The sequence below is a fragment of the Leucopleurus acutus genome (assembly GCF_964270905.1).
Source record: "Leucopleurus acutus genome assembly, chromosome: 11".
NCBI classification, from domain to species: domain Eukaryota; kingdom Metazoa; phylum Chordata; class Mammalia; order Artiodactyla; family Delphinidae; genus Leucopleurus; species Leucopleurus acutus.
Window position 1 is genome coordinate 3982557 of NC_139152.1, and position 26350 is coordinate 4008906.

Genomic DNA, 26350 nt, shown 5'->3' on the forward strand with positions numbered 1-26350 from the left:
CTATTGGGACGGGAATGATGGAATAGGACATCCTGACAAGACTCTGATCCCATAATCCATTCTAGCGTGGACCACATATTTTTTATACCAACTTACTTTATAAATTAAAGGATCTGAGCCCACAAAATCAGAGGAAAAAGGCAGATTGTACCATTATTGTCACACCACTGAAGAAATCATCTTCCAGCTCACAAGACCTCAGATAAGGGGGAAACTGCTCTACTCAAGGCCCAGGGTAACGCTAAGGGGTGACATCACTTCACAGGCTATTATCCTTGCCTTTCTTAAAAAAAAAAATACATTTTTCTTTTACAGTTTGCAAACTATTTATATAGTGACATTTTAGTACTTGCATGTGCTTATTCATATTTTGACTTTCTAAGCATGTGACTGTATCGCTTAATTTCTCTTCCAGAACCAAGACTGTTATCCCTGTCTTCTGACTAACAGACTGTGCTATCTTCAGTGTGCTAAGGTGGTTTTGTAGTGTTAAGGAAAACTGTTTTATCTTTAAAAGTTGTGTTTTTTGATTTTAACAGATCTGTGGAATACTCTACCATTGTGTAAAGTTGTGAAATTCTAGTGAGAGGTACTCTGAGCGACAGAGGAATGGGCTGTCCCTTTTTTAGGATATCTGCGTTCTCCCTAAACTGACTGTCACACTCGCCTGACATTTGCCATCTGCTTAGAATCCACAGACCCTCTCCACTCTGCCTCCTTTTCCTGTATATCTAGGTTTCCTCTACCTTCAAATCTCAGTTTTACTTCCACCTCCTATCTCTTCCGGCCTCCCTCCCTCCACCCATCAACCAGTAGATACTAGTAGTCGCTCCCCACCCGCAAAAGATAACTTCCTGGTCTAAAGCTTAATTTTCCCTTCTACTCTGACCAGCCTCTTGCTACCACTGCCAACACTTTCTAGCCCGGAGACTTCCGGAGCGGCTCCCGGGACTCACCCACATCCAGACCAGGGCTAGGCTGCGAGGGTCTCCGGAACCCGGAGGAGGGTCCTGGGAAAGGGCGGAGTGGAGGCCTAGAGGTGAGAGCAACGGGGTTCAGGGGAGTGTGCGAGCAGGTCGGCCTCGGCTCCCAGCGCAGTAAGCTCAGAGGGACCCCAGCCGCCGTCTGCCGGAGCAAGCGGGCCGCCCCTCCTCCCGGGGGAAGGCCGGGGGCGCTCAGCGGGAGAGGTGAGGAGGGCCGGGAGGCTGGATGCAGCAGCGCCGCGCACCGTCGCCAGCCCCGTCCGGAGCCAGCCCTCCGCGTACTCCCGGCCCCGGCCTCTCGCACGCCGCCCACTCACCTCGCTTGCACCGCCGGACACGCCGGCTCCGGGCGGCTCCGCGCTGCTCCCACCGGCAGGCCGGGTAGCGACCCCGGCTGCGGGGCGGGGAATCCCGGGATCCCGGGAGGGAGGGGGGGGGTCCCGGGCCGGGGCCGGGGCCGGGGGTGGGGTCCCGCTCTGAGGCTTTCAGTTTGTTCCGCTGTTTGAAATTGGCGCCGGCGGAGCGTTGAGGTCACGTGACGGGCGTGGCCAATCAGCGCCGGCCCTGTCTCCGCGTTCAGCCGGGACGCCGGCGGCGGCGGCGGCGGCGGCGGCGGCGGGCGGGTGGGCCCTGCCTGGCTGTTGAGGCGGGCGGGGCGGTGGCGGGAAGGGCAGGTGAGACAGCCCGACCGGGCGATTGAGGCGGACGGAACGGCTGGCGAGGCAGCCCAGCCGGGCGGGTGAGGCGGGCGGAACGGCGGCCTCGTTGGGCGGGTGAGGCGGGCGGAGCAGCGTGCGAGCCGGGCGGGCTGGTCTGCGGCGGGTGAGGCAGACAGAGCGGCGTGCGGGCCTGGCGGGCGGGCGGGCGGATCGGCGGCGGGTGAGGCGGACGAGGCGGGCGGCTCGTGGGGAGAGCGCAGGAGGGCGGCGGGGCGCGGGGGACCCCAGGGACAGTGGGGACCCCGGGCCGCCCCGCCCGGCTGCGCTGCGCCCGCCGCCCCGGGCTTTTCCCCCCTCGCTGGGGGCACTGTCCTCCGTTGACCTCCGACCAGCGACCGTCGCGGGCCCGCGGGCCCCCGAGCGGCCTGAGGGCTCCTGGAGCGCAGTTACGACCTCGTTCAGGTTCCCTCCTGAAAAATTATTCGCACACGGTGAACCCCGCCTCCACCCTGAATCTTCGAGTTTTGATCTCCTCCCGTCCCCCGCAGTCTTCTCTTTGTAGTAAAGGACTTTATCTACTAACTTAGTTAACACGTTTAGTTGAGCACCCACCGAGTGCCAGGCCGCGCTGAGATGCAGTGGAAGACGGGGTCTTTCTTCTGCTCTTACGGTCTGATGGGAGCAGAGAGGAGCTCAGACAGCGAATTGCTTATTTAATCAAGTGGAGAATTACAGCTGCGAAGTGATAACTTAGAGCTCAGGGATAACTTTTTAGTATGTAAATAAGGGGATCTTGCCTTATGGTAGGTGAGAAAGGCATTTCATTAATCTGGCTGCGTTGGGGCATTTTCTCTAGCTGGGGCGAGCAAGGGCTACAGAGTCTCCGGTTCGGTGCGGTGGCTTCTCTCTTGCTGCGGAGCGCGGGCTCTAGGCGCATGGGCTCAGTAGTAGTGGCTTGCGGTCTCTAGAGCCAGGCTCGGTAGTTGTGGCACAGGGGCTTATAGCTGCTCCGCGGCATGCGGACTCTTCCTGGACCAGGGCTTGAACCCGTGTTCCCTGCATTGGCAGACGGATTCTTAACCACTGCGCCACCAGGGAAGTCCCAAGAGAAAGGCATTTCTGATGAACTAAAGCTTCCTCTGAGATCTGAGGCCTTTAGGCAAACACGGGAGGGAGACCCTCCAAGCCAAGGGAATAAGGTGTGCAGGGCCAAGCCGCAGGAGGAAGCGTGGGCGGCACAAAGGCTGAAGAATATCTGAAGGGTTTGAGCTAAGAGACCTGCACTGGAGTGTGTATGAGATGAAGCTGGAACCAGAGCCACAGGACCTCAGCCACCACTAGGAGTTTGGTCCCTACCCAAAACTCAAAAATTTTAAGCAGGAGTGTGACTCAAGATCAGATTTGCAATTTAAAAAGGTCCCCCTGCAGGGGGTGCCAGAGGTTAGGGTAGACCAGTTAGGCTATTGCATTACCCCTGGGTCAGAACTGTTGGGACTTGAAGGGTGGTGGAGAGAGAGGAAAATAGGGGTAGGGTAAGATGATTATTTTTCACAAAGGAGGAATGCTTTTATCAAATTTTGAGTTGAATAAGTCTCAAAAATTGCCACTGATTCTGATCCCACATTTGATACTGAACTGTCACTAAAACCCACAAATCTGTTTTTTTCCCCAAAGTATAATTGACATAACACATTATGTTAGTATCAGATGTACAACATAATGATTACCTATTTACACCTCAAAATGATCACAGTAATTCTAGTTACCATCTGTCACCATTTTGTCACAGAGTGACAAAAAACGTTTTTTTCTTGTGATGAGAACTTTTAAGATTCTCTTGGCAACTTTCAAATTTGAAATACAACATTGACTATAGTGACCACACTGTACATTACATCCCATGACGTATTTATTTCACAACTGGAAGTTTGTACCTCTTGACTCCCTTCATCCATTTTGCGACCTCCCCCCAACTGCCCTCCTCGAGAGAGGGGTATTTTTTTTTTTTTTTTTTTTGCCGTACGCGGGCCTCTCACTGTTGTGGCCTCTCCCATTGCGGAGCACAGGCTCCGGACGCGCAGGCTCAGCGGCCATGGCTCACGGGCCCAGCCACTACACGGCATGTGGGATCTTCCCAGACTGGGGCACGAACCCGTGTCCCCTGCATCGGCAGGCGACTCTCAACCACTGCGCCACCAGGGAAGCCCGAGAGAGGGGTATTTTTGAAGACACGTTTAAGAGGTAGGATTGACAGGGCTTGATGTTGGGTTGGATGGTAGAGGGAAAAGGTAAATGTCAAGGTTTTTGGTGGCATAGCTGGATGAATGATGATACCATTCCCTGAGCAAGGGCCCTGGAAGATGATCACTTTTGCGGAGGGGGGTGCAGGGGAAACGAGCATGAATTCGGGTGTAAATGCTTTGAGTTTGAGGTGCATTTGAGACATCTAGTTGCTATCGCGTAGGCAGTGGAATGTTTGGGTCCTGAGTGTGGAGAATTCTAAGCCAAATATAGAAATGCTTGACTCGTGTACTTCCAGGTGGTTATTGACATGTCAGCAGACGATTGCCTGGGAAAGGCGTGTGGAGTGAGGAAGGCTCCAAAGCCCAGCCAGAGGGAGAGGCCACAGTAGCAAAAGGGACTGACCTCTAGTTACAGCAGAAAGGAAGAGGATGGATGCAGATGTACTGAGGTTTGTGAGCTCGCCTTCTGGAAGATGAGAGTGTTTCCTTTGATGCCTCCTGTGTTCTTTGTGAAGTAGGAAGTAAGGCGGTTGGTTTGGAGAGAAGAAGAGTTCCGAAGTTTTAAGACAGTGGGAAAGTTTTAAGATAACCTTTGTGGAAAATGAGTTGATCAAGGACACAGTAGGACTGCTGAACAATGTGGTGTCCCCAAGAGGCTGGGGACTTTGAGCAAGGCGTGAACTTCGGCACTTCTCCCTGGAGCGGTTGTTACCACTGTCATCTCCCCGCTGGGCTCCTGCAAGAGCCTTCCCCCTCGCTTCTCTGCCTCCTTTCTCTGTCCCCCCTCTTCCCAACCCACCTTTCCTACAAAGCACCTAGAGCTATCTTTGAAAAGTATAAATCGGACTGTGTTACTTCCCTGTCCAGAGCCCTGCGGTGACTTCCTCTTGCACCTAGCATAATTCAGCCCAGTCCTTACCCTTGCCTTAACCCTGTGTCACGTGAACTGGCTTCACCTCCTGCCACTCTCTAGTTCAGCCATGCTGACCCTACTGCTTCTTGAACAAGTCAGACACATTCCCATCTTGTGGTCTTTGCACTTAACTGTTCTCTCAGTCTGGAACATTCTTTCTCACATCTTTCTCTTGTCTGCTTGTTCTCCTTTCTTCATTCAGGTCTTTGCTCAAATATCATTTTTCAGATAGGCCTTCCCCGACGACCCTGTCTGAAGTAGCACTGGGTCAGCTCAACCCCTTACACTGCTTCACTTTTCTCTGTACCTCTAATCACTTCCCAACTAGACGTAAGCGCCATGAGGTCAGGGATTTAATTTTGTAATCTGCTATATATTTCTAGCACCCGTAATGGTGCCCAAAACACAGTGGGCACGCAGTAAATATTTGCTGAATGAATGAATGAACAAATGGATGTATTCATTACCTGTGTTCTCCCTAAAATGTTTGTTCCTTGAGGGTAGAGACCTCGTCCTGATTTCTCTTTACATGTATCTCCACTGCCCAGTGACATAAACCAGAGTATGTTGCTTTGCTGCTGTTGACTGAATGAAGGAATCACGCTGTATAACGGAACCAGTCAGCCCTGCTGTGCCTCTCCCTCCAGCATGCCGGCACCACCCGTTCACCTCTCGACTCAAACTTCCGTCCCACCAACCCACTGACAGAACCCTTATTAAAACTGATCTGGGGGCTAGACCCACTGGACGCGTTCTCAGACTTGTTATTCCTTTGTGGGTCCTGTTGGCCCTGCCTCTGCCTCCCGCCTCCCACCTCTGCTGACACTGCCCAGGTTCCGGCTTCATCGGTTCTCAGGCAACACAGTTACCTTCTCACTGGTCCCCCTGCTTCCGGGGCACTTGATCTCGCCTTTCACACTGTTGCCTGGATGACCTGTCTAAAAGACAAAAGCAAACAAAAACCAAGCATGGCACCTAGGAGATAACTGAAAATTTCAACCCTGAATATTTGATATTTACTATTTAAGGAATTTACACATATAAATATATATTAATGTATATTATATAAATATGTATATTTATATGTGTTAGTTGTGTTACTAGGAATGATATCATGACTGGGAACATAGTATTTTCAAAATAATAAAGGGGTAGGGGAAGTGGATGGGGTGTGGATGGGATGTGATCGGTCGTGGGTTGATGGTTTTAGCTGGGTGATGGGCACGTGGGAGCTCATTATATTATTAACTATTTTTTTGTATGTTCGAAATTATCTGGGGTAAAAGTTAAAAAAAAAAATCCAAGTGTGGTCATATCCGTCCGCTGGAAAATCTTCAGTGACTACTTAGGCCAAAGTCCAAACTCAGATGGTCCGCCTGGTTTTCTGCCCTGAGCCTGATACCACATCGCTCCTCAGGTCTTGCCTTTTGTCTTTTCATGCCTGTGTCCAGCTCCGTGGAGGCTGAGTGCCTGGATTCGCAGTGCTCCTTCCTGTCTCTGCCCTGGTGTGTGCTGCTGCTCAGCCTGGAACGCCCCCCCCACTCCCCATTCTTTGGCTTTTCCTAGCCCTTCTATACCTAGATCAGGTCACCCTCTCCAGAAGGCCTCCCCTGGGGGGAGTGCAAGGGAGCACTGCTCTCATTATTGTAATTGTCCGTCTCCCTCTGTTAGCCTCTCAGCTCTTTGAAGACAGGGGCAGTCTGTGTCTCTACAAGTGCTTGGCACCCAGTAAACGATCATGGGATAAGTGGTTGGTTATTCATCTTTAAACTCCCAACACCCAGCATGGTGCTTAACACGTGCTCGATAAGTGTTCATTGAACGAACGTTGTTGAGTGTGAAACTACTGTGTATTGCCTTGGTGGTGTAGGTGTAGGAAGCTGGTGTAGGTGTACCACCCCACAGTCTTGGGGTAGGGCTGCTGGCTGCTAGCAGAATCGGCTGGCAGAGTGTGAGGAAGAGCTGGGGAATCAGCAGATTGTTTTCTCCCAGCTTTTGTTTCTTCTCCACAGGCATGGGTTGGAGGTGGAGTCTCTCCCTGGACCTGACCACAACCAGCACCATGCAGTTACTAACTGCTCTACCCTCACCTATTGATGCCTCCCAGGAAAAAACGCCGCCAAATTTCCCAGAAACCCCAGCTGCTATTCTGCCAACAACCACTGGAGGGCCCCAAACACTGCTATGGGTCTCCCCAGCTTCCTATCACCCACACTAGACAGGTGCCCAGCAAGCCCCTTGACGACAGCACCATCACTTCCTGGGTAGGCCATGGGATTCTTGCCTTGACTTTTCCTCTGCCAGGCTTCTCACGCTGCCATGTGGAGACTCGTGGGCGCAGGGACAAGGAGGTGGTGTACTCCTTCTGTCTGTCCTCAGCCTTGTTCTCTGGTTTATCTTTTTTCCTGAGTTCAGACTGAGGCGTGGGTTGATTGGAATTGGAGTCTTTCCCGCGCCCCACTTTCCTCTGTGAGAGTTCAGTATAAAAGTTTCACTATCCAGTAGCTGGGTGAGAAAGCCAGAGAAATGTCAGAACGAGTAAAAAATGAGATTGTTCCCTGAGCTTCCCGTGAGACGTGGAGTTTTTAGCTAAGTACTCTATTTACTGTTTAAATGACCAAACGTTGAAGAAGAATCCTCAGAAATGGCATATGTTCTATTTTGACAGTTTAAAATCCCTGGGAAGAGAACACAGCTACCGCATGTCAGGGAAGTAGTGTAGCAAAAGAGCCAGACAAAAGCCTAAGAGAGCTTAGTAAGTGTGCTTTGCCCACGATTGCTGGGGAGAACCAGAGCCCTGGCTTCAGGACTGGGGAAGAAACATACATGTTAGAACCCTGTTGATGAGGAGGAATGAACATGTGAACATGTATCGAGTCCTCACTGTGTGCCACGCCCCCTGCTATTTGCTTTCCGTGCCTGATCTCACTCCCCGTTCTTCAGCCCTTCGTCCTTCACTGGGGCCTTCTTGGTGCCAGGTGCTCTGCTAGGGCTGGGGATCCATGGTGAATAAGACTGCTGGGCCCGCTCTCAGAGTTGAAACATAGACAGTTAAGCGTGTTGCAGCCGTATGGTATGATGAAGCGAAAGAGGCATTGTCCCCGTTCGTGCACAGGAGGGAACTGAAAGCCAGGGAGATTGAGTAACTTGCCCAAAGCCCGTATCCCTTGGATACTGTTATCCAAATAGACAGCTGCTTTTGTTTTGTGTCCATTGCTGTTATGGGCCCCCATTTAGGATTCTGGTCATGGGATGCAGTTTCCTTAGGTTTGTATTTGGTAGTTGGCGCTCTTCACTTTCTTTTTTTCCTTTTGTAATCCTTAGGTATCACCTCAGTTTGATACAACAGCAGAAGGCTGGTTCCCGGTCAACAGGAAACGTCATTGCCGAGACCAGGCAAGGCGTTCAGGTCGACAGTCTACCAGCTCCAGGTTTCCACACCTAACATTTGAGAGTCCACAGTCTTCTGCCAGTTCAGCCAGACCTGGGATCCCCCTAATCAGGGACTGTCCCGGTCAACCAGAAAAGGACATTTCTGGAAGGCCCTTGGTTCCCATGCTCAGCCCCCAAAGCTGCGGGGAGCTGTCAGCACATGCACTTCAGAACTTCCCTTATGTGTTCATTCCACCGGATATCCAGAGCCCAGAGTCCTCAGGGCAGGGAGGGCCCATTCCCTCGGTGCAGAGGGAAAACAGCCTTCCCAGCTGCTCCCTTCACACAAGCACGCCCAAGAGCCCAGAGCCCGGGCCTGTTCTGGTTAAAGACACTCCTGAGGAGAAGTACGGGATAAAGGTCACATGGAGGAGGCGACGACACCTGTTCACTTACCTCAGGGAGAGGGGGAAGCTGAGCAGAAACCAGTTCCTTGTGAAAAACTGACTGGGTTTCTCGGACATCCGTGGTCTCAAGAAATTGATTGCTGGAGTCAAAAGGGAATTGAATTCCCAGATTTGCTTTTTAAAATATCTTGTGTCATAAACAGTTCACTTTGTATTTTCCTTGTATTAGCTGTTTAAAAATTTTAAATATCTTGTAACTGTTTAAAAAGTCTGTAAATAAATGGCTGCAGAAAGTTTTTAGGGAACCCTGCTTCTGTCACTAATGCAGCAGTACTGCCCCCTCTACAAATGGTCTTTCTTAATTGTTCCCTTTAACCACTGCTTATTCATCCTTTTAAACACTTCATTCAAACTAATTCATTCCACATGTCTGAGTACCGACTCAGTGACCGCTTCCTCTGTGACCAGATGCACGGAAAAACTCGAAGCAAACTGTGACTTTTTGTAGTTGAGCTGCTGTCTCTGCAATCTTGGCTCATCTGCTGAGAGGGCTGGATGAAGAAAGGGCAGCAAGCCTGTTTTAATGAGTCAGTGGGACCAAGGGAGATAAAGGGGACATAGGTTACTTAGGGTTACTATGTTTTGAATTTTTGTTTCCAACTGTAGTAATCTGTAAATATTAAATAGGGTGGGAAAACGATTTCTTGTAACTGTTTAAAATGTATGTAAATAAATATATAATCTTTTCAAATACTACTTTTTATTGGAATTCATGTAGAAGGACTGCCTGGTCAACAAAATATCTCAATTTTCCTTCCACCCATACAAGTAGCATCTCATTCAACTCCATTCCGTCAGCCTTCAGAACCTAGTCTGTGTCAGGTCCAGCCCGAGCTAGACAAGCAGGGATTATTTTAAAGATGGGGATTTGAAACACAGATAACCGTGTTCGGGGTCACGCAGTGAGTGGAGGCTGACCAGAGAAAGCAGTGCTCGGCTCTCCTAGCTTGTGCCAAATTTTCTGCCTTTTAGAGGCTCAAAACCAGTGTGGGGACAACTTTGGCCTCGGAATGGAACGCCGCAAAGTCAACACGCGATGAGTTTTGACGGGCTGTTCTGTAGGGACTGTAATGCTGCATATAAGTTGGGGACAAGATTTACTGGATCCGACAGCGGATCTCTTTATGGGATACTGATGCTCGAAGACGGCCGGTAGGCTGCCGAGGGCGGTAGACGGAAAAGATCGTCAGGCGGGTGTGCAGGACAGGTCCGGGGACGCCCTAAAAGCTTGGGCTGGACTAGGGGAGGGGGCGCAGACGCACTTGGTTGGGAAGGGCTGCCGGGCGAGCAAGTGTGGTTCCGGGAAGTCCTCGGGGTCGGGAGGGGGCGGCCTCCATGAAGCGCCCTGGGAGGCCTCCGGGTATGGACCGCTGGGTGAGGGCAGCCTGGGCGCGCGGCGGTTACTGGGGGCTGGGCAGCTCCTCCAACCCAGCTGCGCGTAGCAAGCAGCACGCAGCAACCCGTCCGTAGCAACCCTCCCGCGGCGCCGCCACCGCCCCTAGCAACCCACCCGCGGGGGCGGTGGGGAGCAGCGGGCGCGCGGACCAATGGATGCGGAGCGGCGGGAGCGCGATGGCCAATGGGCGGCGGCGACAGTGCGAAGTGCTGTTGCGGGGCTGGGCCGCTGCGCCAGGGTAGCCCCCAGCGGCCGCCGCGCGGGTGTGGACAAGGTCGCTGCTCTCGGGGCAGCGGGATGGAGGCGTCGCGCCGCCGCCCGGCGCCCTGCGGGGACAGGTCAGGAGCGGTGGCGACGAGCGGAGGCTGAAGGGGGCCGTGGCGGTCCGGGCTGGGAGCCGAGGGGAGTGCGGGCGGCTGGGCGGCGGGAGACGAGTGGGGGCGGCGTGCGGGCAGGCGGCCGCCCGCGTCGAGGGCCGGCTCGTGTCCGGTCGCGCCGGCACCCGCGGGGTGGGTCCGGCCTCGTCAGAACGTGTCCGTCAGGGGCTGCTCCGCCTGGGCCGGGGGTGCAGGGTGGTTCCGGGGGCCAGCGGAGCGGCCGTGGTGATGGCGGCATCCCGCCCCACGGCCGGTGCTCCGGAGGGGTGAGCGCGGGCCGGGCCGGGCCGGGCCTGTAGGTTCGGCCAGGATCCCGAAGCGTGGATGCGGGCGGGTGGGGTGGAATCACGGCTTCGCCTGGACCCGAGCCCGTACACGCCGCCCACGCCCGCCTGCTGCCCGGTACCGCCTGGTCGCGGGTCAGCAGCTGAAAACCACTCTAAAGCTTGTTGCCCAGGTGGCCTTGCCGCGGACAAGACCCGTTTTTCTCTTTCATCGGGTTTTATTTACGTGAGAGCAGCGCTCTGTGAAGTTGGTTTACTGCTTTTTTTTTTTTTTCTTTTCCCTGAAGTCAAGAGAAGAAGAATCTGCGTTTCCAGGTATAAATATGGAAGCGCCAGGAGGAGATCCCGTTAAAATTCAGCATCCTCGTTGAATTCGGATGGTGCTCGCTCACTTGTGGGCATTCGGTCAGTCTTAAGTGAGTGAATTTAAGGCAGTAAATTTCCCGGCTACCAGATGTATGGTGTGACTCATGATTTTTGGAAGGAAAAATGGAATTGACTTTGAAATTGAGACCAGGAGGCAAAGAGGATTTTAAGTTTTTGGACCTGAAGTTTCAATGGATAATTTTAAAGTTTGTCCCTCTTTTTCTTCCCAAAGAAACCTGCTCTTTAATTTTAAAATGGACCTCAAAGGGGAATGTGTGAGTCACCAAGTGTTTCTTCTGCTGTAGGTTCAGTCACTGGTTAACTGACTTGTTGCCGAGAGGGAGTGGAATTAATGTCTCTGACTTTTTTGGTTTCCGGTTGTGTGTTTAGGACGTTTTTGATGAAATACATGGATAGAGTTTTTGGTATTAGTACCTTTCAGTGTGAAGGATAACATCTGACTTTCAAGTTTCCCGTGACTTTTTTTTTTTTCTTCTTTGAATGATGAGACCATTTTCCCATGAGGCAGAGTTATTTTCAACAAAGTAGAAAAATTATGAACAAACACTACTTCAGACCTGTATCTGAAATATTTAGTGGAAATTGGAGATGGAATTTGAAACAGCACTCTCAGATGCCTGGCTGAGGTTAGGTGCTTGCATTGTAGATTCCCCTGGAGGTGACAGTGGTCAGCTAGTTGCCGGAACTTGAGCCTCTCTGGCCTTCTGTTCCTGATACAGGATTGAAGATGTGATGAGAGAGACTTCTCCGCGTGTTGTGACCTTGTGACCCAGGGTTGACTGAGAAAGTCCTAGTGCATGGTTTGTCCATATGCTATGATTTTTCTTCAGAAATACAAACAGCAGTGATGGCTGGAGGTTATGTCTTGGCCAGGCTTGTTATCCTCTCTCAAGTTCTCTCTTTTTCAAAGGCTTCATCAGATGAACTAATTGTTGGCAGACAGACTTACCCAGTGCTTAAAAATACTTAGATTAACTAATACGTGACTACAGTATGTTTGGCAGATATCAAAAGCTACAGTAAAAGACTAATAACGTCTAACATGCATGTATTTCTTCAAATACGAAGGCTACATAGAGACCCAGGAAGGAAAGAAGAATCCCTGTAATAAATTTCCTTTCCATGCAGACAGACTCAGACGTTTTTGGAATACTTTTCATTTCTGGCTTCTCTTATTCTTTCCTATGGAAATGCTGCTGTTTTCCCTGCCTTTGTGCCCACTGAAAGAAGAAGTTAACATTTCTTCTTACCAAGAGGAAAAGTATGCTTGAGTTACTCAGAAGAGGAGCTGAAGCTGCCTTGCTTCTCCATGTTTGAGGATTTTAGGACTGGAAGGGGCCTTGATAATCCTTAGTTCTATTCAAGAGTAGTTCTCAGTGGAATTGTTAGGGCTTCTTTCCAACTAAAACTTCCTGTGGTCTGCTTTTACTTCCTCTGAGGCAGTTCACTAGGAAGAAGCTCTTTGTACTAAATCTGTGCTGCCTCATCAGACTTTCTTACAGTTAGTAAAGGCTGCACCGTTTTCCTGTCCCGGTTAGAGCTTGAATCTGCTGATGCCTGAGAAGAGACACACTGTCCACATTGCGATGGCTGTGCTGTCTTTATTAACTCTTAGTACTTGTTATGAGTCTTGGTAATGAGGATTGGCATCTCTGACCCTTTGCTGTAGAACTTCTGTGACAACGTTAATGCTTATAGGTGTATCATAGAAGTCGCGAGGACCCCTGGGAGGCCACAGTTCTGAAGGGGATTGCATTAGTACTTGAGTTGCTTATCAGATCCCTTGCTGTTTTACCACAAGGCATTGTGGCGAGGGGGAAGCGCTGGAGGCTTCCGCTGGGTTCCTGAGCTCTCGTCCCAGCTTTTCCACTGTCCAGCAGTGCGATGTTGAAGCACTCATCTACTTCTTTGGCTTCAGTTTTCTCCTCTGGAATAATAGGGCTTCTTCAGATTCCCTCCATGATTTATACTGAATTAATAAAATAACATATTTTTAACTGCACGTAGCTCAGATGTCAAAAGGTACAAAATGATATTCAGTGGAAAGTATGTCTTTTCTCATTGTCTTTGTGTCACTTAGTTCGTTCATTGGCAGGTTTCTTAGGGGGAATCTTCCAAAGGTATTCTGTATATTAAGTAATCTCTTCATTTTCCTTTCCTCTTCTTAAAACATGATGATTCTGAGGGCTTCCCTGGTGGCGCAGTGGTTGAGAGTCCGCCTGCCGATGCAGGGGACACGGGTTCGTGCCCTGGTCCGGGAAGATCCCACATGCCGCGGAGCGGCTGGGCCTGTGAGCCGTGGCCGCTGAGCCTGCGCTCCGCAATGGGAGAGGCCACAACAGTGAGAGGCCCGCGTACCGGGGGAAAAAAAAAGTGATGATTTTGAGTTTTAGGGTAGAATACGATAATCTAAACTCTGATATCTGCATTCGTCATGGGCAAGATATATTTTTAGACTGTGAACTATAGTTCCTTCAGGTTTTTTTTTCTGTGATAATTAATGTGTAGAAAATAAGGCTTGTAGGAAGAAAACAAGAATTATTTTTCAGCCAACCTTCCTGAAAACTAAATCATTGCTTCTTAAATTTGCTGGAAGAAATGTCAGTAAATATATAGTTTGCCTTTGATTTTAGGTTTTAGAATGAAGCAAGTTTATAGAGGGTTGACTTGTTTTCCAATTGAACTTCAGTGTAATTTTGTTACGGCAATTTGATATGTCATATAAGCCAGGGGCAAAGTAGAAGGAGATGTTTTGACTGAGTGCAGTTGGCAAGCTGTGCTTTTAAAAAGGGAGCTCTGTCAAGATGAAACGATCAATAATTATGGCTTACATTTGTGTATCCTTTGCAGTGTCCTTAGAGCTTTCGTGTACATGATCTCTTTTGAGCTTCACAACTCTGAAGAGAGCACGGCCCCTGTCATTATCTTTGTTTTATAGATAGGGAAATTAAGGCTCGGAAAGGGTGTGATATAGCTAAGTTACAAGACAAGTAAATGATGTAATCAAAACTAAAATCTAGAAGTAAAACTGGGCTTTTGACTTCTAGTCTCCTCTCTTCTTTTTCTCAATTATGATCAAAATATGTTCCAGATATTTCTGGATGCCATTTGTACACATAAATGATAACAACTGATACTGATTACATCCTAGTAATTATTTTTAGGGCAAACAGTTGAAGAAATTGGACATTTTAGCAAAGTACAAATGAGTATTAATTTCATCCAATGGAATGGGAGTGGAAATATTTATTTGGTGTTGTTAGGCAAAAAAGTGTACTTTCATCTTTACACAAGAGAGAAGGGAAATAAGTAACATTACTGGAGAGAAACTATAACCCCTGAGGAAAGGAGAATCCAGCAAAAGGTGGAGTGCACTGTGATTCTGAGTAATGTCCTTTTTTAAATCTATAAAGAATAAATGGGGGGACTTCCCTGGTGGTTCGGTGGTTAAAAATCCACCTGCTAATGCAGGGAACATGGGTTTGAGCCCTGGTCCGGGAAGATCCCACATGCCGCGGAGCAACTAAGCCCGTGTGCCACAACTACTGAGCCCACGTGCCACAACTACTGAGCCCGCACGCCTAGAGCCTGCAATGAGAGGCCACCACCGTGAGAAGCCTGCGCACTGCAACGAAGAGTAGCCCTCACTCGCTGCAACTAGAGAAAGCCCACGCGCAGCAACGAAGACCCAACACAGCCAAAAAGAAAAAAAAAAAGAATAAATGGGTTCTTGAACTTCTGGATCAAGTCATTCATTTTAAATAACCTTTCTGTTTGGCTCGCTTAAAAGAATGCTTTTTGTTTTTGCTCCATGGGACATGCAAAATGGAGAGGGCTTCATGTAAAGCAGTTTTCCTTGCTGCATTCTCTGGGGCCAAATGAATCATCTGATCGGTTGCCAAGTTTTCCTTCTTATTGCCTCTCTCTCCCCAAGCAATTCTCCCTTCTCTCCGATTGTCTCTACTAAATGGGCTTCTTCGGAAATGGGTCTTCATTCTCTAGCTTCAATTAAGTTAGCTCCAGATTGTGGCAGTCATTCAAGTAGAAGACAGCTGAGCCTAGAATATTAACAATTCTCTGCTGATGCGGGAGGTTAGATTTCTAAGGAGTCTTTCTGGCAGTTCTAATTGATCTTTATGTGCCTTTTCCCAGAAGCAATGTTTTGTTCCAGCCAGATGTGCTCTTAGGTCTCAGTGCATGTGAAAATATGGCCTCCTATATTGACATTTGGGATTTGGACAAGGTGAATCTATTTGTCAGTTGACTTAGAGAAAATTCCTTTATTAATAGCTATTGACCCAACTACCTGACGCTGTAATCAGTTCAGACACAATGAAATCTGATGACTCTTTCCCAATAGTATTTATACCGTAATCAACTGCTCCCAAGGGCTTCTTCAAAATCCATTCACTAGCTTCGAAATTCTGCTGCCTAAAAATACCAGTGTGTGTGTGGGGGAATACCAGTGAACTGGCATTTTGACTGAAAAGATTCTTGGGAGACTTACTGAAATACCATAATAATGAAATCCCGGACTCTTTGCTGACCATTTGAATATTTGTGGTCCAGAGGTGCAGGTCTGCAGGCTGAGGCGGGTGGTACTGGGACTTGTGGTTGAATTCTAGCTCTTCCCCTCATCTGCTGTCTGACCTTGAGCAGGTAGCTTCCACTCTGAGTTTGATACCTGTGAAATGGGATTGTAGGTTTATTGTGAGAATTAGATGAGACGGTATGTAGAATTTTTAATGTAGTTTCTGGCACGCAGTAGTTCTTTACTAAATGGAACTGTACTGCACCTGGCAATGTGACAACGTATTAATGTTTCAATATCAATAAAAATTCAAAATTTTGAAGATTTATTTAATACAAGGAGAAATCTAGAAATGTTTAGGTTTCCAGCATTAGAAAGGCTATGAAGAAGTTTTAAAAAGGTGGTAATATCATGGTGAAATTATTTTAAGTCCTGTCAGTGAAGACAAGATTAAGGTAATACATTTGTTTGTAGGCTTAAAAAAGTTGTAATGTAGGGACTTCCCTGGTGGTGCAGTGGTTAAGACTCTGCGCTTTCACAGCAGGGGACACGGGTTGGATCCCTGGTCAGGGAACTAAGATCCTGCATGCCATGCGGTGTGGCTAAAAAAAAAAAAAAAAAAAAAGTTGTAGAGCAAAAATCTTATATGATAGCAGTCGTTGCATTTATTGAGTGCGTATATGGGCTAAATCTCATTTAATCTTCACAGTAACTTTCTGATTTAGTGCTCAGTTATTCTCATTTTGTAGATGAGGTTAAGTTGTGTTAGAAACCACTCTAACCACAGACCCGTGCTTCCCTAAATGGGGAATTTGACCCTTTTGTTTGGCTGCGCCAGGGGTCAGCAGACCTATCCTGTAAGGAACCAAATGATAAATATTTTGTATTTTGTGGGCCATACGGTCTCTGTCCCAGCTACTCAGCTTTGCTGTTCTAGGGTAAAAGCAGCTGTAGGGGATACATGAAGGAATGTGCAGTAAATGAAAGGGTGTGGCTGTTTCAGTAAGGCTTTAGCTATAGACAGTAAAATTGAATTTGATATAACTTGTTCATGTCATAAGATATTATTATTATGATTTTTTTTTAACCTTTTAAAAATGAAAAAAATATTCTTAGCTTACGGGCAATACGGACATAAGCAGTGGGCCGAATTTGGCCCAGAGGCTGTAGTTTGCAGACCCCTGTGCTGAGTCACAAGATAAGGATGTTTCTTCCTGGACAGTCATATTTATTCATATTATGAATATTATTATAAGACAGAAGTGGGGTTTTTGTTAAAATAGAGCCAGTAATAATGTAATGTAGAATGCAAAGTTAAATTAATTTTCAGGGTAAAACTTGAGGTTCTAAAGATAGAGTATTGTAGATGGTTTCTTTGGGCTATACTTCCCTTCCTTTCCCTATGAAATCACTCTCTTCGGCTGTTAGAGGCACTTTGATGGAAATATTGCCTGAACAAACCGACATAAACATCAGTGTGCCAATAATAGATTATTAGATATAAAATTAGACTTTAAAGACTATTTATATGTCCATAAGTTGGAGGGAAGTAATGACTAGTGACTGGTTCTGTGAAATCACAAAAGTAAAACATGGGGTATGGAAAGCTTTCCTGTTTCACTACTCTTGTCTCTGATTACAGCTGCTGTTGTAATTACTAATTATAATTATAAATGTATAATTACTCATACTCTTTTACTCAAAAATGTCTGGTTTGGAAAAGAAGGTTTTTTTGATACCCTGCCTTTGAGGCGACTTGTTGACAGTTTGTGTATATCCTGGAGTTCTGTGCCTGTGGACATCACACACATCTTTTTTTTTTTTTCCCCCACTTGGAAAAATATAATCTTTATATACTGAAAATACAGTATATATAACTGTACCTTATTTTTAATAGCTATATTGAGGTATAATTTACATACTGAAAAATACACCCATTTTAAGTATGCAATTCAGTAGTTCTTAGCGTATTTGCAGAGTTTTGCAACTATTACCAAAATCTAATCTTAGAACATTCCCATCATACACACCCCCCCACCAAAGAAACCTGCCCATTTACAGTCATTCCCTTGTCCCCTCCCCTACTCCTAGCCCAAGACGGCCACTAATCTACTTTCTGCCTCTACGGATTTGCCTCCTTTGGACATTTCATCTAAGTGGAATTGTACGATACGTGGTATTTTGTGACTGGATCCTGTGACTGTGACTTAGCAAAATGTTTCTGCAGTTCATTCATGTTATCATGTGCTGCATATATCAGTACTTCATTCCCTTTTATTGCTGAATAATATTCTCTTGTATGGCTACGCCACGTTTTGTTTATCCATTCAGTTAATTGATGGGCATTTGAGTTGTTTCCACTTTTTGGCTATACCGAGTAATACCGCTATATGACCACTCGTGTCCAGGTCTTTGTGAGAACATGTATTCTCACTTCTCTTGCGTATACATCCAAGTGGGGCTGTCGGGTCATGTGGTGACTGTTGTACAGCTTGAGGAACTATCAGACTGCTTTCCAGAATGGCTGCGGCAGTTTATGGGACTGCCAACAAGTTTCTCTGCATCCTCACCAATGCTTGTTATTGTTTGTCTTTTTCATTATTGTTGTCCTGGTGGATGTGAAATAGCATCTCATTGTGGTTTTGATTTGTTTCCCTAACGATGAATAATATGAAGGTTTTTTTTTATTATTTATTTATTTATTTTTGTTGCATTGGGTCTTCGTGGCTGCGCAGGCTTTCTCGTTGCGGCGAGTGGAGGCTACTCTTCCTTGCTGTGCGCGGGCTTCTCATTGCGGTGGCTTCTCCTGCTGCAGGGCTTGGGCTCTAGGCGTGCGGGCCGCCATAGTTGTGGCAGGCGGGCTCAGTAGTGGCTCGCGGGCTCTAGAGCGCAGGCTCAGTAGTTGTTGCACACGGGCTCCGTGGCTTGTGGGATCTTCCCAGACCAGGGCTCGAACCCGTGTCCCCTGCATTGTCAGGCGGATTCTTAACCACTGCACCACCAGGGAAGTCCCTATGAAGCATTTTTTTCATGTGTTTATTGGTCACTCCTGTATCTTTAGAGAAATGTTTATTCATTTACTTCACCCAGTTTTAATTGGGTTGTCTTTTTATTACTTAATTGTAAGAGTTCTATATATATTCTGGATGCAAGTGCCTATCAGATAAACGTTTTGCAAATATTATCTCATCTATAGATAGTATTTTCAATTGCTGATAGTGTCATTTGACATGTGGATATTTTTTATTTTGATGTACATGTAGTCCAATTAGTTAATTTTTCTCTTTATTCCTTTTGCTTTTGGTGTCGTGTCTAAGAAGTCAGTGCCTAGCCCAAGCCTACAAAGATTTACTCCTGTGTTCTAAGGGTTTCAAAGTTGTAGCTCTTATATTTAGGTCTTTGATCCATTTTGAGTTAATTTTTATGTATGCTGTGAGGTAGAGGTCCAGATTCATCCTTCTGCATGTGGATATCCAGTTGCCCTAGGACCGTTTGTTGAAAAACTGTTGAGCCTTTTTTTTTTAGTAAACATTTTTTATTCATTTTAATTAGATTTTAAGCTGCTTCTCTCTTTGGAGGCTTTTAAAAAGAAAACCAAATTATGTCCACTTCAATGTCCACCGATTTTCTTTTATGAAACTTGTATGATGCCAGCAGGTCATATCTTAGCTCCGCAATAATATCTATCTTGATTTTTTGTTCTGCAGCTTTCTTTTGAATATGTTCTCTAGTGAGGATTTGTGTAAAGAATATACTGCTGTTCTTGCCATTTCCAGAGCAGTCTTCAGAAAGGCCATATCTGTCCCTTTATTATTTTTGGTCCCAAAGGGAGGATTCATAATTACTGTATCAAATGACTTGGACATTCTGTTAGATAATGAGCACACATCACACTGAACCATGTCAACATTTGTTAACTCAGGCTCTTCTACATTCCTATTAAATATTTCCAGTGCATCTTCATCTATGTCAAATCCAACACACAACCCTGCTCCCAGCATTGCAGTTCCGATGCTGAGCACTCCACAGCCACATCCTAGATCTGCAACCACTTTATTTTCAATGTCATCATGTGTGTTATGAATTGTATAGAGCATACATGCTGCAGTGTGCGGCCTGGTTGGATGCTGTTCTAGAAGGAGCGTGGACTTTTCGAATCCATCCACTTGTTGCAGGTGACTGTCTAGTTCCCTAAGCCTTAATTTCTTCATGTTTTAAAAAGTGTGCGTTGGCAGGGTTTAACAGCGCTGGATCTGCAGAGGAACCTACTTCACCTGGATCTCCCCGCCAACTCTGATCCCCTGCCCCTTTTTCAGCGCTGCGGGCTGAGGGCCAGCCTGGGAACGCAGGGCGCGAAAAGTACACCCGGCTCAGGCGGTTCTCGCTTTCCTCCCCGCAAGCCTTTTTTTTTTTTCTTTCGGTACACGGGCCTCTCACTGTTGTGGCCTCTCCCGTTGCGGAGCACAGGCTCCAGACGCGCAGGCTCAGCGGCCGTGGCTCACGGGCCCAGCCGCTCCGCGGCATGTGGGATCTTCCCGGACCGGGGCATGAACCCGCGTCCCCGGCATTGGCAGGTGGACTCCCAACCACTGCGCCACCAGGGAAGCCCTGCCTGAGCCTATTTTTTAAACCAAAGTGTCATAGATTGCTTTACAACTCAGTACTTTAGATTCACCTTATTCTTTTTAATGACCACAAAGTATCATTTTTCATAAATGTATCTTATTAATTGCTCACCTGTTGACAGACATGAATATTATGTTCAGTTTTTTCCTTTTGAAAACAGACAGTAATGCTTGTTATATGTATCTTTGTTGTTACATGTATCTTGGTATGTTTGGCCGAGTATTTTGTAAATTTAGTATGTTTGGAGATGCAGAGTTTAAATTTTGGTTAAGGCTGCTAAATTTCCCTCCGAAAAGGTTATCAAGTTTTTCTTTAACAGATTATGAATGCCCATTTTGAAGTGGGGCAATTGTCCATTCTTGTTGCTCAGTCCCTTGTATGTACAAAATTAGTGCACAGTAGGCGCCTAGTAAATATTTACAGGTGATAAAGATGAGTGTGAAACAGAGGGACTATTTGCAATTTGGATCAGAGTCAATTTAAGCTGATCAGGTAAGGCAAGAATATACAGTTGACCCTTGAACAACATGGGTTTGAACTGAGTGGGTCCACTTACTTGCAGATTTTTTTTCAATAAATATGTACTGCAGTACTACACGATCTGTGGTTGGCTGGCAGTTGAATCCTAGGATGGGGAACCTCAGATACAGAGGGCCGGCTGTAAGGTTGTATTCAGATTTGGGACTGATTTTTGACTTGAGGAGGTTCGACACCCCTAACCCTCATATCCTTCAAGGGTCAAAGCAGTGTTCAACAGCTAACAGCAAATTGATGTACCAAAGTAGGAACAATGGTAGCCAAGATTATGTAGCAAACAGAGCATCATTCTTTGTAGATGAGACAAAGCTTATTGTTTGTTGAGTCCAAGATTTTCTGGCAATTGTAATAGGGAGTTGCCACAAAAACTTTATCAGAAGTATATAATAAAATAAATTTTGATTGACAAGTGCAAGAGATCTGGTTAGAAAAATATAGTTGAATGCGTAATGGGACGATATGCCACCTTGGAGGTGCTACAATTATTAATCATTTGGCTCTCAAATGCATTTTGCTAAAAAAATGAACAGTGCAGTGAGTTCAGATTTGAGAATGTGTTTAAAAGTCATTGCTGCCAGCTTTTGTCATATAGAATAATGATCTCAGACTGACTATTTCTGGCCAGCAAACAGACTAAAGGTCTGTTATATGATATAACCAATACTACAGTATAGTTGGAAACTTTGTCCCAATGAAACACATAACTGACAGAGGAAAATAAATGAGAAAACAAAAGAACAGAGCAGAAGGCTCTGTCATCCCAGCAACTGGACTGATTGTGCCTCTAAGAGATTTACCTTTCTGATAGTAGACTACGGTATGTGTTCAGCCAGTAGTGTGGGTTCTATTTTATTAAATCTGTGAAAGGTTCATTTGAGGCTTAAAACTAAAAAACAGTAACAGTTTTTTCCTTTAAAAAAGTCATTTTAGGCTCACAGTAACCACTGTTGAAATTATTTCTCATAATTAGGCAAGGTGACGGGTTATCCTTTAAAATTTTATTAATTATTTTCCATAGTCATACAGCTATAAAATGGGGATGATAATATCTTTTACCTACTTCAAAGTCAAATCAAGGGATGATTAATTAGAGTATTTCATTAAGTCATAAGTAAGAGGAATGTTTTTCATGTACCTTTAAAATTCATTCATCACGGGACTTCTCTGGTGATGCAGTGGTTAAGAATCTGCCTGCCAGTGCTGGGAACACGGGTTTGAGCCCTGGTCCAGGAAGATCTCACATGCCATGGAGCAACTAAGCCCGTGCGCCACAACTACTGAGCCTGCGCTCTAGAGCCCGCGAGCCACAACTGCTGAGCCCGTGTGCCACAACTACTGAAGCCTGTGCACCTAGAGCCTGTGCTCCACAACAGGAGAAGCCACCACAATGAGAAGCCCACGCACTGCAATGCAGAGTAGCCCCCGCTCGCCGCAGCTTGAGAAAGCACGCGCGCAGCAACGAAGACCCAATGCAGCCAAAAATAAATAATAAATAATTTATAAAGTTCATTCATCAGACATTTATTTTACGTCCTCCATATTCTAGGCACCACACGCCCTTAGTAATGTTGGTGACATTAGAAAGTGCTGAGGTTTGTAAGTTTCTTTGGTAATTTTGCTTTTCTTTTGAGTATTAGAAGTGTTTTAATATTTATTTATTTGGCTGCACCGGGTCTAAGTTGCAGCACGTGGGATCTTTAGTTGCAGCACGTGGGATCTAGTTCCCTGACCAGGGATCGAACCCAGGCCCCCTGCATTGGGAGCGCAGAGTCTTAGCTACTGGACCATCAGGGAAGTTCTTGTAACTAGTTTCTGAGACTGAAAAGTATCATTTGTCATGTTGTGAAGCAATATTATAGTCAGCGAAGGAAGTGTTCACTCAAGCTGCTGTTAGGAAAGCCATGGGCTGCGCACAGCCTTCATCTGGCAAGTCTTTTCCTGCTGCACTCCTGGCAGGATTAGTGTTGACTTCCTGCAGAACCACAGAAGAAGCCTGTTCAGCTCCCCGCATCAGGGGCCAGATTGCAGCTAGGTGCTGGTTACAGCATCCCTATTATCTGGCACAGTGTAGGATACAGCAAGAAGTACTCCTTGACTGTAGAGCAGCAATGAATGTTGTTATTGGCAGCTAGAAAAATTTATTTATTTTTTGCAGGCTCAGAGAATTTGACAGGAATGTTAGAAGTGTAGAATAATCGTGGAATCTAGCAGGTCACTGATACATTACTAAATGCTTCAAATTGTTTGGCAGCATGGTCTGTTAGGTACAGCTGTGGACCAGCAATCGAATGAGTAATGTTTTAAGGTAGGCTTTAAGTTTCTCACATATTTGATCTTGGGCACATTTCTTTATTGTTTCATATCATCCGCCTTCCTTAGAAATACTGCATATGTAATTTAGGTGCTAGAATAAAGGACGTGTGGATTTTAAGTGTACTCAGTACATGACTGTGAAATAGACGTCTAGCAAAATGTCTGTTTTCTTTTTTTCCTCTAATTTCTTATTTTGAAAAAATTTAAATACACTGGAAAGTTGCAAGAAAAGTACAGTTGATAACCTGTGCCCTTCACGTAGATTCATTGCCTTTTTAAAAAATTAATTATTAATTTATTAATTTTTGGCTGCATTAGGTCTTCGTTGCTGTGCACAGGCTTTCTCTAGTTGTGGTGAGCAGGGGCTACTCTTCGTTGCGGTGCGCAGGCTTCTCATTGTGATGGCTTCTCTTGTTGCGGTGCACGGGCTCTAGGCGCGCGGGCTTCAGTAGTTGTGGCACGTGGGCTCAGTAGTTGTGGTGCACGGGCTTAGTTGCTCCGTGGCATGTGGGATCTTCCCGGACCAGGGCTTGAACCCGTATCCCCTGCATTGGCAGGCGGATTCTTAACCACTGCGCCACCAGAGAAGCCCCTGCAGTTTCTTAATCTGCCTTAATTTGCCTTTATTGACTTTGACAATTTTGAAGAGTAGACTGTTCCTCACTGTGAGTTTGTCTGGTGTTTCCTCATGATTAAATCAAGACTATGCATTTTTGGCAAGAATCCTTGGAACTTCCCTGGTGGTCCAGTGGTTAAGACTCTGCACTTCCACTCGGCTGTCAAAAAAAAAAAAAAAAAGAATCCCGCAGACCTGATGCTGTGCCCTTCTCAGTGCGTCATATCAGGAGGAACATCATGTTGTTATCTTGCTATTGGTGATGCTAATCTTAATCACTTAGTTAAGATGCTGTCTCCCAGATTTCTCCACTATAAAGGTACTATTTTCCCATTGTAATTAGTAATTATCTTGTGGGAAGATACTTTTTTTTTAACATCTTTATTGGAGTATAATTGCTTTACAATGGTGTTGGGAAGATATTTTGACACTATGCAAATATCCTCTTTCTCATCATACTTTCACCTACCAGCTTTAGAATCCATTGATGGTTCTTGCCTGCAGCAGTTATTACTGTAGTATTTCCTAATGGTGATTTTTGATTTCTATCATTCTTTTTATCTTTATTCTCTGGATTTTTTTTTTCTTTTTGTAAGGAAGAGCTGTCCCTTTTCCCCCATTTATTCATTCATTTATTTATTCATTCATATCATTGTGGACTCATGGATACTCAGAGAAGTGTGGCTCCCTCATACTTACTGCCCTATTCCCGTTCTTTCATTATTTCTACCCTGTTCCCACCCAGAAGGGCATTCTCCTGCATGACCACAGTGCTGTTATCGCACACAGGACACTTCCCATTCCTGTTCTTTCCTGATGTGGAGCTCATAGTCTGATATCTTCAGTGCACCAGTGATAGTCTTTACTGTGTGTATGTTGTGGTCCAGAATTCAAGGGCTATGTGTTATGTCTGGTTTCCAGAAATCTCTTAAATTTCCTCTACTTTAACCTAGAACAGTTCTCCAGCCTTTTGCGACGGGGGAGGATCTCTCTTGATATTGATGTTTTTGAAGAGTCCTGACAGTTGTCTTGCAGAATTTCCCTCCATTGGGTTTGATTCCTCCTGAATCCATTTAGGTTAAACATTGTTGGCAGGAATATTACACATATTGTATTGTATTCTTCTCAGTACGTCACATCAGGGGATACCTGATATCAGTCTGTCATATCATAGTTGCTGTATCCCATCACTTGGTTAAGGCGATGTCTGTCAGATTTCTTCATTGTAAAATTACCTTTTCCTCTTTGTTAATTAATGTACTCTGTGGGGAGATACTTGAGATTGTGATGAACATCCTATTTCGCTCAGTGCTTATAGCATCCATCGATGTTTCTTGCAAAAGTCGTTTATTAAATGGTGGTTATAAAATGGTCATATTCTACTTCTGTCATTGATTCTATATTTATTAGTTGACATTAGTCTGGAAAGAAGATCTTTGTTCTGACCTTTGTTTATTTACTTAGAGTCAGTATGGATTCTTGGTTTCTGTTTTGAATAACTTTATGGTATAACTCATACAGTTCACCCATTTCAAGTATACACACTTCTTATGGTTATTAGTATATTTACAAAGATGTGCAGCCATCACCACAATCAATTTTAGGACATTTTCATCATCTCAAACAGCTACTCCATGCCCTGTAGGTATTACCCCCCAACTCCCATCCCCCATCCCTAAACAATCACTAATTTACATTGTCCCTAAATTTGCCAATTTCATAAAAACGGAATCATAATATGTGGTCTTTTGTGACTGGTTTCTTTCACTTAGCATAATGTTTTCATGGTTCTCCCATGTTTCAGTACTTATTCCTTTTTATGGCTGAATGATATTCTATTGTATAGATGGATGTACCAGGTCCATTCATCAGCTGATGGACATTTGGGCTGTGTCTACCTTTTGGCTGTTGTGAATAACGCTGCCATAAAAATTGTTATACACAGAACAATGTAAACATACTTAACACTACTGAACTATACACTTAAAAATGGTTGAGACATTAAATTTTATCATGTGTTTTTTACCACAATAAAAAAAGAAAACAAATTTAAGAAATGTCTGTATGATAGAATATTATATTAATATTTTTAATACTTTTATAATAATAAAAAGATGCTTATGGTATAATCTTAAGTTAAAAAGATGCAAAAGTCATAAATATTTCAAATATGTAAATGTAAATAAATTTATAGAAACATTTAGAAAGATGTTTGCTGCAGTTAGTAGTGATCATCTCAAGATGATAGAATTATGAAAAAACGTTTCTTTTTCTTTATAAATTTTAATAAGATTTATGAAATGGGTATGTATTATTTTTATAATCGATGTAGAACACATATACTATTTCAGAATTCCTTTCTATTAAAGAGATAATATGCTGTAAAGAAAAAAATGTGTATAAGTTTTGGTGTGGGTATATGTCTTTTCATTTCTCTTGGCTATATGCCTAGGAGTAGAATTTCTGAGTCATATGGTAACTTTATGTTTAAACATTTTAAGAATTGCCAGACTGTTTTCCCAAGTGTCTGCACCATTTTACATTCCCACCAGCAGTAAATGAGGATTCTGATTTCTCTGTAGCCTCACCAACACTTGTTATTATCTGTCTTTTATCATAGCCATCCTGGTGGGTATGAAGTGGTAT

General features: G+C 45.4%; 2 protein-coding genes and 1 pseudogene across 4 annotated transcripts in view; 2 read left to right on the plus strand and 1 right to left on the minus strand.

Annotated features, from left to right (window-relative positions):
• Positions 1-6894: 6894 nt before the first annotated feature.
• On the plus strand, positions 6895-8677 carry RHNO1 (RAD9-HUS1-RAD1 interacting nuclear orphan 1; the record flags this gene model as incomplete). The annotated part of the gene is made up of 2 exons (XM_082850653.1): positions 6895-7062; positions 8123-8677. 2 exons carry the CDS (start codon positions 6895-6897, stop codon positions 8675-8677), a joined length of 723 nt encoding a protein of 240 aa, XP_082706779.1.
• Positions 8678-10184: 1507 nt separating this feature from the next.
• Positions 10185-26350, plus strand: part of TULP3 (TUB like protein 3) — a gene marked incomplete at both ends in the record, with an annotated part of 44533 nt that continues 28367 nt past the window's right edge. Inside the window, 2 exons of one of the 2 annotated variants that reach the window (XM_082850853.1) lie at positions 10185-10371; positions 10982-11009. In XM_082850853.1, the coding sequence (XP_082706979.1) occupies positions 10185-10371; positions 10982-11009 (215 nt within the window). The remainder of the gene's footprint in view (positions 10372-10981; positions 11010-26350) is intronic. The other variant, XM_082850852.1, reaches the window with a different exon arrangement.
• On the minus strand, positions 19126-19823 carry LOC309968361 (rRNA N(6)-adenosine-methyltransferase METTL5-like; annotated as a pseudogene). Its single transcript has one exon. The product of its transcript is annotated as an rRNA N(6)-adenosine-methyltransferase METTL5-like (transcript).